General features: G+C 41.4%; 2 protein-coding genes across 2 annotated transcripts; one reads left to right on the top strand and one right to left on the bottom strand.

Annotated features, from left to right (window-relative positions):
- The first annotated feature begins 686 nt into the window (after positions 1–686).
- Positions 687–5,276, top strand: LOC119907128. The gene is made up of 3 exons (XM_038724737.1): positions 687–771; positions 1,369–1,414; positions 2,976–5,276. The coding sequence occupies exons 1-3, from the start codon at positions 708–710 to the stop codon at positions 4,939–4,941; spliced, it is 2,076 nt and encodes a 691-aa protein (XP_038580665.1). The 5' UTR covers positions 687–707; the 3' UTR covers positions 4,942–5,276.
- A 15-nt stretch (positions 5,277–5,291) lies between these two features.
- s100v2 (S100 calcium binding protein V2) lies at positions 5,292–16,191 on the bottom strand. Its single transcript, XM_038724738.1, has 3 exons — positions 16,035–16,191; positions 10,590–10,721; positions 5,292–7,408 (listed from the first exon to the last, which is right to left on the bottom strand). The coding sequence occupies exons 1-3, from the start codon at positions 16,041–16,043 to the stop codon at positions 7,238–7,240; spliced, it is 312 nt and encodes a 103-aa protein (XP_038580666.1). The 5' UTR covers positions 16,044–16,191; the 3' UTR covers positions 5,292–7,237.
- Positions 16,192–16,941: the final 750 nt, after the last annotated feature.

The following is a 16,941-nucleotide window of genomic DNA, read 5'->3' on the forward strand; positions in this document are numbered from 1 at the left end:
TGGATCTGGATCTGACACCACATACTGTACTTAGAAACTGCTTTCCATAGCCAAAGAAACCTGGCTGTTCTACAGGTGTCTCTTTTGGCACCTTAGATAACATTAGGAAATTCCTGAAGCAAAAATCTGCAGTCCATGTTTTTGAGTTTTGTATGAATTGAGTATACAATCTAATACAATGAAAAAGAAGTCCTGCCACATTCATAGAAAGGAAATGACCGTGAATTAGAAACTGGTTGTATGAGTACACCCGAGGTCAATGTCTGTCCATCTTCCTGTATCACATGCTTTATATTGTATTGCACTGGACTGTCCAAATGTAGATCGTAAAACCGTTTACTCAGTGTATGCTGTTCTGCAAGCTGGAGCAGTCTGCTGAATCTGTCATTTTAATATTGTGTCTCCTAGTGTCATTAAGCTACACACTCAGCCAAATGGTGGATGACAATAATTCACAGCCAAAACCGAAAGAAAGCATGTACATCTACATGTCTGAACAGTGAAGTAAACCTAAAGTGGAGACAAATGTTCACTGCTTGCAACTGGTGTAATGTTTAACTGAGGAACTGTGCAGTCATAAACCTTATTTTGTCATTTCCATTCTTATCTAACCAAATGTGGATTGAGATATGACCTGAAGCTCCTCTGCCTGGTGAATTCACAGTCATCTTCACTTCTGCTGCTCTGTAGAGAACCTCAAAGGCATAATGAAACCCTATGGGCTTTGTGTTATCATCGTTCAGCTGTCTTTGGCTGCAGGAATGGATGCTGGTAAGGTCATTACACTTACTTTTTAAGAAGGCACTAAAATGAGTTTTAGTTTTAAAATAGATGTGCTGTGGTTTTAATGTCTCTCCTTATGTCTGGCATGTTGGTGAAGCCTCAGCAACAGCTGACAACCCAAAAGTGATAAAGAATTAAGCTGTACTATTTAATCAATAAGACTGCAGTTACTTAACTTTTCAAAGCTGCTCCATTAGGCTATCCATTATTCAGTAAAAGAGTAAGAGTCCCATTTATAATGCTAAAATATCCATATTCAGTGTTAGAAAGTCCTGTGAGCTGTGGACATACCAGGTAAAACACTGGGCTGTGCATCAGTAGAGCAGCATTTTACACTAAATGCCTAAAAACCAGTGTGCTGAGCGTTGGACATTAAGTTTTTACTTATCAAGCATAACATTAGTTAAGTCAAGCATCGAAGCCTGCTCTGTTGTGTACTCTGGGGCGCCTTTGCTTCTAACCTTTGCCTCCACATGGATGGGCAGGGAGGTGCTCTCGTGGAAGAGCCATACCGCCAAACATAACTTCCTATTACTTTCTTCGATGAAAGTTGTCCTGACTGAAATCAAGGTTTTATCATTACAGATTGGACTGGTCAAAGGCATCCTTCAGGCTCTAATCTAGGAAACAGGTGAGCTGCCGCATGATGCATTAGAATGCTGCTTCTATGTCATAATGTGACATAAAATTCTTCCTAGTTTGCTTGAGTGAATTAACAGTGGAAGCAGGGATGGGCAAAGATACATCAAATCCACCCTACCCATCGTCAACCGCTTATCCTGCGTACAAGGTCGCGAGGGGCTGGAGCCAATCCCAGCTTACATCGGGCGAAAGGCAGGGTACACCCTGGACAAGTCACCAGTCCATTGCAGGGCCACACATAACAACCAGTCACACCTAAGGACAATTTAGAGTCACCAGTCAACCTAGGCCGCATGTCTTTGGAGGGTGGGAGGAAGCCAGAGCACCTGGAGAGAACCCTCGCGGAGAACATGAAAACTCCACACAGAAATTCCGGGGCAACCGTAGTTTGAACCCGCGACCTTCTTGCTGTGAGGCCACAGTGCTAACAACTGGACCACCGTGCCGTCCAGATACATCAAATATGAATGAATTTTAAATAATGCAATAACGAAATGCCCTAATTTTAAGTGTATCGAAATAAGCTACAAAATACAGCATCCACCCCTTGTGTCAAAGTAAACTGTATTGTACTGTATTTTTGTATTTCAAAAATACTGACAATACCTTGAACCGTGAAATCACTTTGGAAACCATTCTATCAATCATTGTATTTGCGCTATCCCTTGACCAGTACACTGACTCAGCTGATTAAGGGGACAGTGTTTGAGAGCAACACCTTTTCACTGCCTCAGCATGACTCATATTCACATATCCCTGCGATCACCCGTATGACGGTTAGTTTTAAAGTAACCAACAGTTTCATCTTTAACTAGCTAATAGTTTGCTAATGACTTACATTTGTATCCTGATTTAGATTAGGATAGTATCTTATTTTGAGTATAGCGTTTGATAAATCTGTGCCACAAACGAGTGCAGCATAGGCTACAAGCTAACACCAGCGCGACTCCCTTACCTCTTCTCTGTCTGCCTATCTTTCACTCATGTCTCTCCTTATTGACTACTGTCTCTCCCTACTCCCATCTCTGCCCTTAATCACAGCTTTGAGGCATGCATTTTCAAAAACTTTTTTGAGAACAAAATCACAAAACAACCCCAATTCCACACTTGACACGTGATGTGAAGTTGTGAGTTACAACAAACACAAGTGGTGGATGGGTTGACAACCACACCTGTGTGCATTGAGCAAGTAAAACCTTCTTGTGGCATTACAATGTAATGTACAACTCTGAAATGCTTTTTTCCTGCACAACTGACAAAAGCTTATCATAACTAACGTTAACTGTGAGGGCTGCTACTCAGGTCAAATAATTAGCTAGAAAATAACATAAATTGGTAAACAAGTTAGCCTAGGCTACTAAAACGAACATCAAAACTTAACGGGAACAACTTATGCTAAAAATCGATGGAATGCGGGCGAACCTAAATGTTATCATGCAGACTTCTCACAAAGTATTCAAAATCATATTTTCTATGTGGAATACATATTTTAATACTGCACATCCCGAGTGTAAGAAAATTTATTTCACCCGTCACTTATCTATTTCCAGGGCATATCCTCAGATGACTCCACCAAGGTTTGACTCACTACACATGGCTCCTGGAGATGCTGGGAAATGGCCAACTGATCGTTTCAGAGACACTGGAGATTCCAAACAAATGAGTGTAATCAATACTAGTGTAGGTTTGTGGTTTACAGGACCTCAGATTTTATCTATGTTAAAGACAAAATGTCGGGGGATCACTGATAGCAGGAGTCCTGCTTTTCATGCACTGTGTTCCATAAATCAGACGGTTCCTGCTTGTGGCACATGTCTCACTAAGGAGGCCTTCCCAGTTTATTTGACCCATTCAGACACAGAGGATACATTTGAGACAGAAATTGTGTCTAACCAGCAACTTACGACCTTTAAGAAAGGTGATACTAAATACAGCCACCAGACTATAGTTATTATGGAAGAAGACCCTGCAGTGATTGAGTCAGCCACTTACCTATTTGAGAGACATCCCACGGTATCAACTTTGCTGCAGTACCAGAAGGGGGCGCTGCATGTTCTCAGGGGAAGTCATTTCTCATCTACTAGAAATCATGTCATACTGGTTGGCCATGGAAGCAATGGTACCAATGGACCAGTCCAGCTAGGTGGTTATGGCCCAGAGGAACTTGCCAGAGTTGTGTCAACCTTAAAAAGTCAAAGTATCTTCAGTCATCTTGGCACCATAAGCATCGTCAGCTGCAACCTTGGAAATGACCGGCACTTTATGTTGCAGCTGCTGCAAGTTCTCCGATCTTTTAGTGTGGAAACAAAGCTGCACCTACACAACTCCTTGCTGTCCGTTAGCTCTGATGGAGCAATAATGACTTGGACTGACGGCGTCTGGAGGGCTCATGACCACAGCAGAAGAGTCATTGCTGAACTGGACCAAAGAGGTGACCTGCTTACGAAGGTAGAACTAGGCTGTGCAGGGCCTGTCTTTCCTGATTATAAAGGAAATGTTTTGTATATTCAGACATTGGAGTGGCCAAGCCACCCTCAAATGTTTGTTCCAGTGGAGCTGCGTAAAAAGTACCCTTCCATTATCTGCCTGGAGGGGCTTACTTGGAGCTTGTTCTTTGAGGAGAATGAAAGAAGACGTGCATCTGATTATGTCCCCAGTCAAAAACACCTGAAAGCAATTTGGCTTACAGAGCCAGGACCAGATGAAGACAACATTGTCTTCAAGCATATCAGTAACATCCAGGATCTACTTGTAGAGATACGATACAATGCCAGAGAGGAAGTTGCGTCAGACCTTTACTACGTTCTCAATGAATGCATTTACAAAGTACATGGGAAAAATCTTAGTGTAAGTCTGGTGGGCAAGTTCATGAGCACTGACAACCAAGCAGAAATTGATCTTTTCCGTCAGAACTTCAATGTTCAGCAGGGTGAGCCCTCCCTGCAGGAGCTGAGACAGGGGCTCAAAGCATCCAAATTCAATGACTTCTGTCGCCAGACTTTCCAGTTCCAGCAGTGTAACTTCAACTGTGAGAGATGGGGTCAGTACTTCATGGCTGCTGTGTTTTCAGCATCAGTGCGGAACTTCAGAACCTTCTCGCTTTTCCTCATGAGTGTCATAGGTTGTGAGGTAGGCCGCTCACGGGGGATGGACAGCCCCCTGTGCACAGCATTTGTTGGCGCTGAACACCCCATGGTGACTGATGATCCCTGGCCTGAACCTCTGCAACGAGGATTCTATGGGTGCTCTGTTGACAACTATGAACAGGCTCCGCCCAACAGACAGATTTGGTTAGATCAAGTTGTAGCAAAGGAAAACGCCCTGTACGTCGCCTCGAAGCAGATAATGAATGCTGCCGTCCGTGATGAGCAAACAGAGCTGGACATCTTTGGGAAGGTCAAAGTCATGAATAAGTACGTGTTCTCATCTTATCTAGAATTCTTTCGAGGTACACCTGAGGGAAAGAAACTCAAGAGAGGATGTACTCCCTCTTTCCAAGAGAATTTAAACCCATAATGGTGAAACGTGTGATTCATGTAGTTCATTTCATTTTGTTTTCGTTGCATAGTTGGCTCCAGTATTCTTCTAAGCAGAATGGTCCGACACAGTTTTGCCTGATGCTGATATGACATTGCAATAAAGTGCCATGCAGTCTACCTCTAGTGCTTCAGCTTGCTGCACAGTTTGATAGTGTTTTAATAGCTAGAAGAGTGGAACTAATCTTGATAATGTAGCAAATTAAAGCAATAAAACATAACTGTTACAGCCGACATGTCACATTTTCTTAGAAACTACTTACACTATGTGAGACCAATTGTTTCTTACTAAACCAATAAATGATTAAATCATAACAAATGCAGTACTGGTAATTTCTTTGTATGTTTATTACATCATTTTTCTTACGGTGTCACACTGGTCAGAATACAGAGAACTTCAAAACATAAATACATAGAAAATGCAGGATCACAGAGGGAAAGCATTACTAGTAGAAACGTATAAAATGGACTATAAAGCATGTATTTTGTGCTTTGTTACTGACACAAGGTTAAATTGAGATGATTCTTATCATATACTTAAAGATTCAGACAAATTACCACTTGAAGTTACTATGTAAACAGCCGTTGCCAACACAATAACATACACTGTGAATTGAGAATTGCAGTAATAATTGATGAGTCAGTTCTGCACAAAGGAAGAAAGTATTTCTATTTAAATGTTTGAAAGCCTCTGAAAGGTAAACTGTCACTCTTCCTCAGTATTTCTAATAATCTGGCCTCAACTCTGATACATACCCTCATACTGCTGTGTCTTCTGAATGAGTTACTTACGAATGAGTTACTTATGAGTTTGCATTTTTGACATGCAAAACTGACTACACTATTTCACTGTATATAAACTACATGATTGCCATTAATGTGGTTAACTAGTGAGATGACCACTGCCAGACAAGTGAGAAAATTGATTGTACACCATTTTGAAAACTGTCTGTCAAAACACAACTCGTTTGAAGGCACCATGAAACACTATGATACACGGTAAAGAAACTTAAATTGGTGCTTATGAGAGAATATGAATATATTAATGACTATGCCTGAGATAATGGCCAGCGCCTTTTGCACCGGTTAAATTTAAAATTCTACAAACAAAGTGCTTGTTGGATTGTCTAGTAGTGTCTGAAAGGTTCAATATGTGTAATTAGTTTGTGCAACATGTAGTCTGACCACGTCTGAAGGCAGAAGTGTTTGTAGCTGTTCTGGATGCCCACTGGAAGACATTCAGAACGTTGCACTGGGCTGTTCACGTGAGAAGTGACAGCTTTTCATGGGAAGGTGATTCTGAGATTGTCAGTTTTGGAAAGTAAACATTTTCGGACACAGCCCCCTCCCAAATAGATGTGCGTGTGTGTGTGTGAGAGGGATGTTCAATGATCCAACAAGCACTTCCTTTGAAGCATACTAAACTATCTTTCTATGGATCACCTAGGACCTAATGTGTGTTAAGTGTAAAGTTGATGCCTATACTGGAGCTCAGTTTATTGGTGAATCTTTGTTTTTTTTTTTGCTGCGTCATAGAGACTTCTCCTTATTCTCCCTGGTTTTGTTATCAGCACCTCCACTCCCCAAATCTCCTCCAAGGTGATGTTTTAAACCTCACCACAGCTAGCTTCTGAGTTTGATCTGGGAGGAAATGTTGGGATCTGGGGACAACATAACAAAAGGGTGTATTTTAACTATTACAACAGATAAGGGCAGCTAAAAGTCTGTGGCTCAACACATGCTAGCCAAGATCAGATGGTCCTGTCCAGTAACAGGAACTAGTATATTAAATAAAACATCTGACTGCAAATGACTTAATCATGGTCAACAAATGGCTACAAACAGATGTTATCCACTGCTAAGGACGAGGATGATTATTTTTTGTAAGCTACATTAAATTGTAGTTTGATTCTTAAAACCTTTAAAAAATATAGAAATGTGAATACTTTGACGATGTGAGAATTTAAACGCAAACTAATTATAAAAATTATAAAATTATAAAACTAACCTGAATTTGAACTTTAACTGGTGCAAAGGATGCTGGGCATTATACTGGTGGAAGAGTGATGTGGAAACCTGCCAGATAGAGATCACGGCATCTAAAAACTGTAACAGCATAAATGTTGGGAACAGCTTGCTGGGTGCAGACTAGACCTCGCACTTTTGTATTCTGTCCGACACCGGATGAGGCTAGTGATGTTACGTTGTTACTCTGTTTAGTTAACTTCCAGGGTGGAGACGGAGCTTGCTGTTGGGTTGGGCTGAGAGCCTGCTCTTCACAGGAGGATGCAGCTGCATGAGGAACCCTTCTGGCTGCTGAGGAGGCCGTACTGCGAGGTGGCTACTGACTGGATTAACTTCCAGAAATTATTGAAAGAGATGCCCTCGCCGTCAGCTACACCCATCTTCCGCAGGATCTCACTCAGTCCCTGATCTGTGCCGATCCCCTGTAGGAACACACCATGACAACATGTGAAACTCAGGCCGTGTTTTCTCATCATAAGCTAAGTAAAAAAAGTTAGGAATTATTTCTGTGTTCTCAGTGAAAGTGAAGATGCTGGCCACTAACCAGAACTTAACCCTACGTTAAAGGATCATTCCACTTTATTACAACATGGGCCCGTATTTATTAAGCTTCTCGAAGTGCCCTTTTAGTCTTAAGTGCTGAGGATTCATAAAAATTACTCTCCCAGGTGTTTGAGACAGCTTGAGAGGTCACTGTGGAGAAGGAGACATGTGCGAACACTTCAGCAGAGGAAGAATGTTTCTAAATTCTTCGATGACGCTAATTAAACAGTAATTAGTTAATTAAACGGTATCGTTTGGACAGAGCAGGCATCAACTTTGTCGGCCAGCTGGTGAGGGACGTCATCTCACCACCGACTTTAGCAGCAATGTGTTTTCAGCTGAATTGAAGGTGGTGATGGCGCTTCGTTCCTTTGCCACAGGACAAATGCAGCAATGCTGATGATTTAGAGCCATCACAACCATCAATCAGCAGAATTGTCATGGAAACAATTATGGCACTTACAGCTCCACACTGTCGCGCGTTTCATCGACTTCCCAACAACACCCCGTGTAATCCAACAGAAGCAAACACAATTCATGCAAATATCCAGGAGTAGAAGGCTCAACTGATGGCACTCATAAAGATCTTTTTTTTTCTATTTCCAAAGTGTATAATAATGTATTGTCCCGGAAGTTCTTTACTGTCCAATGTGTGTCTAATGTAAACTCCTCTTAGGAATCAGTGGTCCTCCCATGCATCGTCATCCGAAATTCCATTTTCCATCACAGCAAAGTGTCGTGAGTCAGCTCCAAGACTGACACTTAAGATTTATATATTTATACTTTATATACATGAATACTTATCTTAAATTAGGACTGAGATGCTTTTTTTTTTACTCTTAAGTTAATCCTTAGCAGTGTTCTTATGAGTAATTCTGGGAAGCTTGGGAAATTACGGGCCCTGGTTCTCATATCTAAGTCAGTTACAACAATGACATCAACCGCGTGACATCGACCCCACAACAAACCCACCCTAACTTAATATGATGACCTAAAGGTTATCTGAAAGCCTTTCCAGAAATGTAATTCTGGTGGAGAAATAGCTAATCCATTGATGTCATTAAAATCGTACTTTTTAATACGGTGAGTCAAGAAAGCCTATAAGCCTACAATAACCCACTATGGGCCAGATTTACTAAAGGTTTGCGAGAGTAAAACGCTTGCAAACTTGATATCTACAGCTGATCTACAAACGGTGTGCACGCAGAGTGACATCTTTCAAAAGCACAAGATAGCACCTGTTGTTCATTTAGTACTTTTGCCTTAATGAATATGCAATTCGGGGCGTAACATGCAAATACACTTATTTACTACACGCAATGCAATCTACCAAGCCTAAACGCAATTTCACCTGAGAGCAACAGCCTCTGTATTTAATACGTTTGAAAGTGTTGCAGAGATGGCTGCTGTTATCGTTACCAGAAGGAGACACATTCGTAATGAAAGAAAACGTAGAGAAATTAATAAAATGAATATTATTGAAATACGGTTAGTTTATTTTACTTATTCGATAAACTATATGAATAATTTTTTTTTGTATTTTCATTTAGCTTTGGCAATACTGTTTCAAATGCAAATTTCGTTTCGACCTGACTTCTTTTCTTTCTGCAGTAGTGCATGGATCACGCATAAAATTCAGTGTTCACAGCGTGCCGGTCGTAATAGCAACACAACATATTGTAGGTATCAGAGAGGGAATGGGGCATTGGTGTGTACAGGGACAGGAGATCGCGGAGAGACCGGGCACGGTGCGGACGGTCGGTGATCGTTTCCTCTGGCTGGATGAAGCACGATCTGCTGGCCTTTCCTCGCGTCTGGGTCATTCCAGCATACTGGATCTGTTTCTGCTGGGGTTTCCCAAAGCAGTTTTAACTAAAGTTAGTTAGTTTCTAACTTTTGCCTAAAATTACAGTAAAGCTAACTATCGCTAGCTAAAGCTAACATTTCTTTTACTTAAATGAGCTATGTGATTCTAGCTAGGTGATAGCCCGGTCTATCATTTCCAGTGTTGGTCCTGTATGGGCTCTGAGTGAAACTTTCCTCAATAAATGTGGTGGCTGTGGCCCCTGTCAGAGAGGCTGCAAACATGCCTATCCAGCTTTATTTAGAGGTCAAAGTGAAATATCCCTCATTGTGCAGGAAGACTATGATGGGTGTTCATGGTGGACAGTTTGGATAATTATTTTCCAGCCCACCTTTGTTTTCTCTTCTAAACCGGTTTGTCTGACCTGTTGGCTTGTTTGCAACCTGTCTGACCATCTGTCTGCTTGTGTCTCTTTACCTGTCAAATGTTTGGTGATGTCAGGTATTAACTTGGTTTGTACAATGTTATCATGGACAAACAAACAACTATTATCCTTCATCCTTCATGCATTTCAAGTTTCAAGTTTACACTGCACAGGATGTGCTTCTGATGAGGCATGTCAAGGCAGAGTGTAAGAGCAAGATGGAACTTAAGATTGCAGTGTCACGTCCAAAAAAGGTTAATTAGGATTTTTCCAGGGCTGTACCTTCCAAAGGAATACTCCAATGAAAATGTATTGTATGTGCATCTGTTGGCTTGAAGTGTGGCTCAGAAAGGTTTGTTTTTTGCTCTTCAAAGGGATGAGCACTGTAGTTATCTTGGATTCACTGCAGTTGCACTTCAAATATCAAAACATCCATAGAAAAGTTTCAGACTACTTCTGCAACATAATCCACTTCTGTGTCCATTCGTAAACCTGGTGTGTTCCAGTCATACTGTCACACACTAACATACATTAAGTGTCTATATTAGAGCCATTGTCCAAGCCTTTAAAATTAAAATGGTACACTCCACCTTGTTCCTCAGTTAAATAAAAACTTAGATGATGGTTTCAGTCACCTGAGCCTAGGTCTTGTTGTGTGTGTGTGTGTGTGTGCGTGCGCCTTTTAGTTGTGTGTTTACTGTGTGACTTGTCTGCTGAGCATGTTTCTGTCTCTGTGTGAGGTGAGCAAAGGCCACATGTGCTGCCACACCCAACTGCTGCCGTCTACAGCTCAGCTGAGGGTGAAGCACATGGAGATTAACTGCAGTTTTACCTGGACCATGTTGGGCATTTGGGAGGACAAAAGACCTTTGAATTCATCCGTTTTCAGCGTTGGACTATTGTCAGCAGAAGCCGAGTGGAACTGGGTGACCAGCGTGTTGATGGCCGTCTCCAGGTCTGAATACTGGGGAGAAGAAAAGGGAGGAAGGAATGGAGGGAGAAAGACATGGTTATAACCAGATCCAATACCAAAAATCCAAAACAAAAAACATTTTATCTGTAGAGCACGTCAAACACACTCAAATTGAGACCCTGAAGCACTCCTACCCAAACATTTCCACATCTAATATAACTTATATGATGAAGGACACTGTCCTCTAACTAGCTTTGTTACTGGCTACTCACCCCAAAGCTGCAGCTAATGACCAATCAGCAGGGAGAATGCAAAAAAATGGTCAGAAATTTCTCCAAACTAAACGATGACTAATGATTATTGCCTTCAAAAACAACCCATATGCACATTTCCTGATCTGCTACCTCTCTGGTTAAGGCTTGGTTACATTTAGGTAGGGCTGGGCCATATGGTCAAAACTGTTATCACGATAAAAAATGTTATATCATTCGATATTGATAATTATCAGGATAATTGTCAAATCGTTTTTTCTTTCAAGTTTAAAGGCTGATTTTTGCTCTTGCGTGAAAATTGAAGAACATGGTCAGAACATGACCGCCAAACAGTGGATCACTTCACAAATCTTAGGGAGAATGTTCAAAACAATTGTGATAAAATCTTTTTTCAACAAACATTCAAAAAATTAAATAAATCTTTTTTCAGTCCCTTCTCCTCAACAAACTAAAGATCTTAATAGAAAAATTAAGTGCTAATTCATTTGTGATTCAAATGAATAAAACATTTATTGAACATCTGTTATATTGTTATTGAGGAAAATTATTTCAAATAATTATCATTATTATTTTATTGCCCAGCCCTATGTTTAGGCAAATAAAAATACTTGGTTAAAGCATCTATAATAGATATTTATATTCTATTAATATATCGAATAACAACGTGAAGCTTCTTAAAAAGTTTTAAAAAGCTGCGATCTGCAGACCTGCTCAGCAGCAAAAAGACACCAGCTGGTGAACATAGTGGAGCATTTAGCAGCTAGAGGGCAGATATTCAGGAGCTGGTGGAGACCAAAAACAGAGCTTACAGAGAGAGAATACTGGAATTCACTATATCAACTCAAAAAGTGATGATGTGTCAATTTTAGGTCCCTTTGACTCCATGTGGCTTTTTACATTGCTGACTTAACATGATGCATGCTAGTTAGAAATTTTGCCGGGGCCGCAAAACGTCACTATATCCGCTGTAGTTGTTTTCTCCAGCTGCACAAAGTTGGAACCACCGTTTGCGAGATCAGTCATTGTTCTAAGCTCACACAGGTAGAATGTGTCCGACTTGACAGCGCGGTTTTTATACCCTGCCCCTGCAGCCACCTCCTGCTCATGTTGGACAGCAGTTATCAAGTTGGCAGAACTTGTTTCTGCTGCCCCCAAGTGGCCAAAAACAGCTAGTGCTGTGTTAAAGCGAGGTGTGTCAAGCAAGCGAGAGACTCTTGAATTTCCTTCAGAACTTTCTTTTTCAATTAAACAGACACAAAGACGTTTTCATGCTTTTATTTTGTAGGCACAATCACGTAAGAGGAAGTGATTATGTGAGTAACTTTTGCTGTCATGACTGAGATCTGTTTCAGCACCAGCCGCTATAATGTTTAATAATGTTTAATAATGTTTCAGTTCCTAGTTAAGGACTACTAGCCAATCAGAAGCAAAGAACTGCGGGTTGTGTGAAACCGGTAAACACAGCTTCGGTTCAGCTGCATATCCCCTTACCAGCTTAGCAACATGGACTAGAGCAAGAGTTTCAGAGTGGTGATTTATTAATCTGTAACAAAAGTATCTTCCATCCATAAAGTTTTAACTGAGCTCTGTCTCTACATCACAGTAAAAACTGACTGCCTGGAGGGTAGCTAGTGTTTGGAAGGGAGAGAGGAGGCAGCAGGCGGATGTCTGCAGCTCAGTGTTTTTCCACCGGTGTTTTTGAGGGCGTGTCCGACTAGCCGCAAGGCGAGCATTATGACACATGTTTTTTGTGATGTCACAAGAAAGCGGGAGAAAAGGCTGGACTACACACTTTGTCACACAAGTCATGCTACCCGGCCGCCATCTTGGCAAAGCCTCAGGGCAGACCAGGCTCCTATCTGAATGAATGGGGAAAGAGCCAGAACTGCGCTTTTACTGGTCACCGGGACATAAAAACTACGTGACTAGTATGAGCAGTAAAATCTAATAAAAATCGCTGAAAAGGTTTGACGACTTTGCCCCAAAATAACGTTTAAAAAGCTTTCTTCCTGACCGGTTATCCTACTGTGCATGCGTCTCCACTTCCACATATGCATACGCAGTAGAAGTAAAACAGACCCTTAAGTCCGTGGAACCTCACGATTGGTTGAAAGATGTTTCCAGCTTTGGCTGTTAAAAGCAGATGATTGGCTTTCTAGCGGGAGGGGCGGTATAACCCACATCTTTGGCGTTACAGGCTTTCCCCATAGAGTTGTATTGAGGATGTGATTGAGTGGCGTGTCTCCTCGATAAAACGTCTCTGATTCAGAGCAGAGTTTTCTGTGGGAGTTGAGAACCCCCTTTGGTCTGGACTTTGGGCTTTTTCACTTTGCAAACCTGTTACATGCACAAAAAAGGTCTATAACTCAATAAAAGAGAGGGAAAAAGCCAAAAAGCAGAATATGAAAAAGAACATGTTGGGCAATATGATGTTGTATACATTAACACATTACCAATTTGTGTACCATCAGAGATGTTTTTGCACTGTGCCATTGTATCACTCCCTTAATATCTGGGAATGTATTAGGTTATTGAGGGTGATTCTGCAAATCACTAAGCAGAGTGGCTCTATAATACGGGATTTTGCATCAGTGAGCAGTGCCTTTATTTGTCATCTATTTTACTAGCTGGGTTAGCCAAAATACTTTCCTATCTGACTACTACTATATAAACTATCTATACTATCTATAAACATGATCAGAATCAGAAATACTTCATTGATTTATGATCTTAGTTTACTTAGTAAAAACAGTACTTTATCTTGCTATACAGTATCAGTACCGCAGTATAATATTACGTACCATATCGCCCATTCCTATTGGTCATACAACTACAAAATTAAGATCAGGGAAAGATTTTGCCCTTGGCTAAAAGAAACTAAAATTGACCGTTGGTAGGAGACAGGATGTGAACAACGGTGTCCAGTGGCAAGTCAAACAAGCAGGTTATGTTAAACAAATAGCAGGTAAGCTAACATTTCTTTAGGCTACTTGTACAAGTCTGGAGAACCAAAGGTGAGTTCTATCTTTTTGAAAGCCTTTAAAAAACTAATTTTTACAAGTTTACAAGTTTTATAAGCGAGCTGACAGAACAAACAAGGTCCCTTTGGTAGCTGATATGGAGCTTTTAACTGTTTAAAGCAATATTGTTTCTTTTGGCCACTTGGAGACAACGTTAGCATTCATTTCGGCTTTGTCAAAGATTTTTCACTGAACAACACTGATGAAAGCTGTGAGACTGAAGCAAACTTCAAATGTGCTGAAGAGTGAGACACTTTCCTCACAGTGAGCAACATATTTCAAATTCCATGCAATCATTTGATTCCATGTTGATGCTGATTAGAACAGATTTAAAGATGGCTGTCTTGTCGGCCGTCAGAGGAAAACGCTCCAGTCTTGTTCCATTTATTCAGTGTTTGTGAGCCAACAGCTTTGTCAAAACCACACCCTTTCTGACTGATGTCCCACAAGCTGCTGCAAGCCCTCTTCACCTCAACAAAAACGATCCCACAGAGAACACCAATTTCCTGACTAAAGACATGGCATAGTATTTACTACTGTAGCACCTTTTTAAATTCACAAGTATCTCTTCAGAGATTAATAAAGTTTCCAAAAGAAATACAAACACTGTCAAACGATGTAGTTAAATGGCAGGAAATAGAAATATGTAGGTAGGTTACCTTTTAAGACAAATCACTTTTTCACCTTTATAGCAAAGTACAGGAGTAAATCAGTTGTTTGTGATTTGGTTTCGGTGAGAACAATTAAAGATAGACTTCTTGTTACTGTTCCCATTACCACACCCTACATTTTTCCCTAGCTCACTGTTGATCTGAAACTCTACTCCAGGGGTGGCCAAACTACAGCCCACGTGTATACTGTTGGGCCACTGCCCGATTTTAAACTGCCTGAGGTGAATTTGTGGCTTAAGCTTATTTCTAACAATTTGCACTGTACGTAGCACATCCTAGTTTAATTATCGCTGTCATCTTGAACAACTACTAGCAAGCCCTGTCACTGAATACTAGAGGCGCTGCCATTCTGAACAACGTTTTGTCCTACAATGACGGATAACTAGTGGATGAAAACATTTTCCTCAACCACAGGTTTCAGTGGAGCATTGTTTGCTCCAAAAACAGCTGTTTTTTAAGGATGTATTTTAAGCTTGAGGATGTTACCGATTGTGGTGGTTTGTTAGTTATGTGCTGGCTCTGTGAGGAAAGTTCTGTTTTCTAATTTTGGACAGTCCAGACAAAGTGGGACCAGAGGTGGTACCCCGCTGGAAGCTGACAGACCACTGGGGCCTCTCCCCCTCCATTCTGAACATTCAGGTGTTTAACGTCTTTCACTTTACTTTTTTTTATTCATTATCAGTAATTATTGATGAAGGAAGAACATGTAGCACAGTGAGAAAGGTCCTGAAATAAAGAGGAAGTCATGTTGCATTGCACAACCATGACCTACAAACTACAGACAGGTGCTATTCAAAATCAGACGTGTCCCTTATTTAGTCCCTGTATTAAATAATAAGATGGCTACACAAGTGCTCTTCTTAATGTTTCTGCAGGAACGCCTGTATACTGTGCTAGGTTAATGTTGTTAAAGTAGCTTCATGTAGCCTACAAAGGGCCTGACAGTCAGCAGGGAGGGGCCGCTGGCCTCTCAGTAGGACTCAAACTGGAGCTTTCGCTGCGGAACCGAAGCCGTCAGATTCCTAAAACAGAATGGCTCCAGTGTCTGATTTGTGAGAGGCGAGCAGTTTGACTCGACATATCCGGGACGAAGTAGCTCCACACAGGCGGTTTCTGCTCCTGGAGTGAGATGGGCGTCTTCAGCAGGAAAGCGCTCCGTACCGTCCTGACCTGAGCTGCTCAGTCTCACACGTTACAGTCCGCCCGAACGTCTTCAAGCTCAATCCGCGTCTACATGTCACGGTGTTATTTCGCAGCCAGGTTTTTCTCCCCGTGACAACGACATGTGAAGTTTAAAAAGTTTAAAAAGTTTAAAATGTCGACTTTACAAAACTTTGTGGAGTTTTTCACTCGGACTCTAGGTGTCAGAAACAAAAGAACAGCTCGTGTATCGTTTCTTACCTGAGGCATGTCGACTGAGAGTTCGAATGTGGTCACTTTTCTTCCTGCGTGTCTCGCTGCTGAACTCGCTGCTGCTGCTGCTGCTGCTGCTGTGTGTCAGTGGAGCGCTGCTTCTGTCACAGCTGGCAGCGCTCCTGGATCCTCCCTCTGCATGAGAGCAGCCAGGAAGAAGCGATCCCTTCAGCCTCCCTCACTTCATAAAGCACTGCAGCCTACCTTCAGGACACACACATACGTATGTGTGTGTCAGCTTATATATATTTTTCATATATATATATAAATATATATATATATATTTGTATGGTTGTGGTTTGAACAAACAATGTGTGATACTGTATACAGTGAAGCCAAAGGGTATTCCAGAGAAGCAGCTCTCATTCAACAGACAACTCATTCCACATCTGGAAACCTTTAGTAAAAGTTGGACACTGTTGTTTTGCGCAATAACTGCCTGCAAGTTGAGGCTGGTATTCTACTTTTCTTCCAGACTGTTAGTGCAGTTAACCTCTTCACTACCCACTGCGAATGTGACACCAGATACTTTTGATACTGCCCGTCCATATGCAAATCTGTCCAGATTTTAGGTGAGACATTCAGGGTGTGGGAAATGTCTTGAAGTTCTTGGACAAGGTTTTTCAATAAAAAAAAGGAGGGAGAGACAGAGAAGGAGAAGGAAACCAGCAAGACAACATTCTTTCTATCTGGTTTTATGACTTCAGACAGTCAGTGGGGTGGGTGTATAAGTGAGGGGAAAAGGCTTAACCACAAGAATCCATCTAAAAGGGAAAAAAACTTCAACAGAATTCCGGCAGAGCAGATCCGTAGCCTGAACTACAGAAAGAGCTTTTTTCCCAGGCTGGTACAGTAGAGTACAGCTGATCTTGGGGTGAAGGGTGTGTCGGAATAT

The sequence above is a fragment of the Micropterus salmoides genome, unplaced genomic scaffold, assembly GCF_014851395.1.
Source record: "Micropterus salmoides isolate LMB-PRFRI ecotype aquatic unplaced genomic scaffold, ASM1485139v1 Ms_hic_scaffold_17, whole genome shotgun sequence".
NCBI classification, from domain to species: Eukaryota; Metazoa; Chordata; class Actinopteri; order Centrarchiformes; family Centrarchidae; genus Micropterus; species Micropterus salmoides.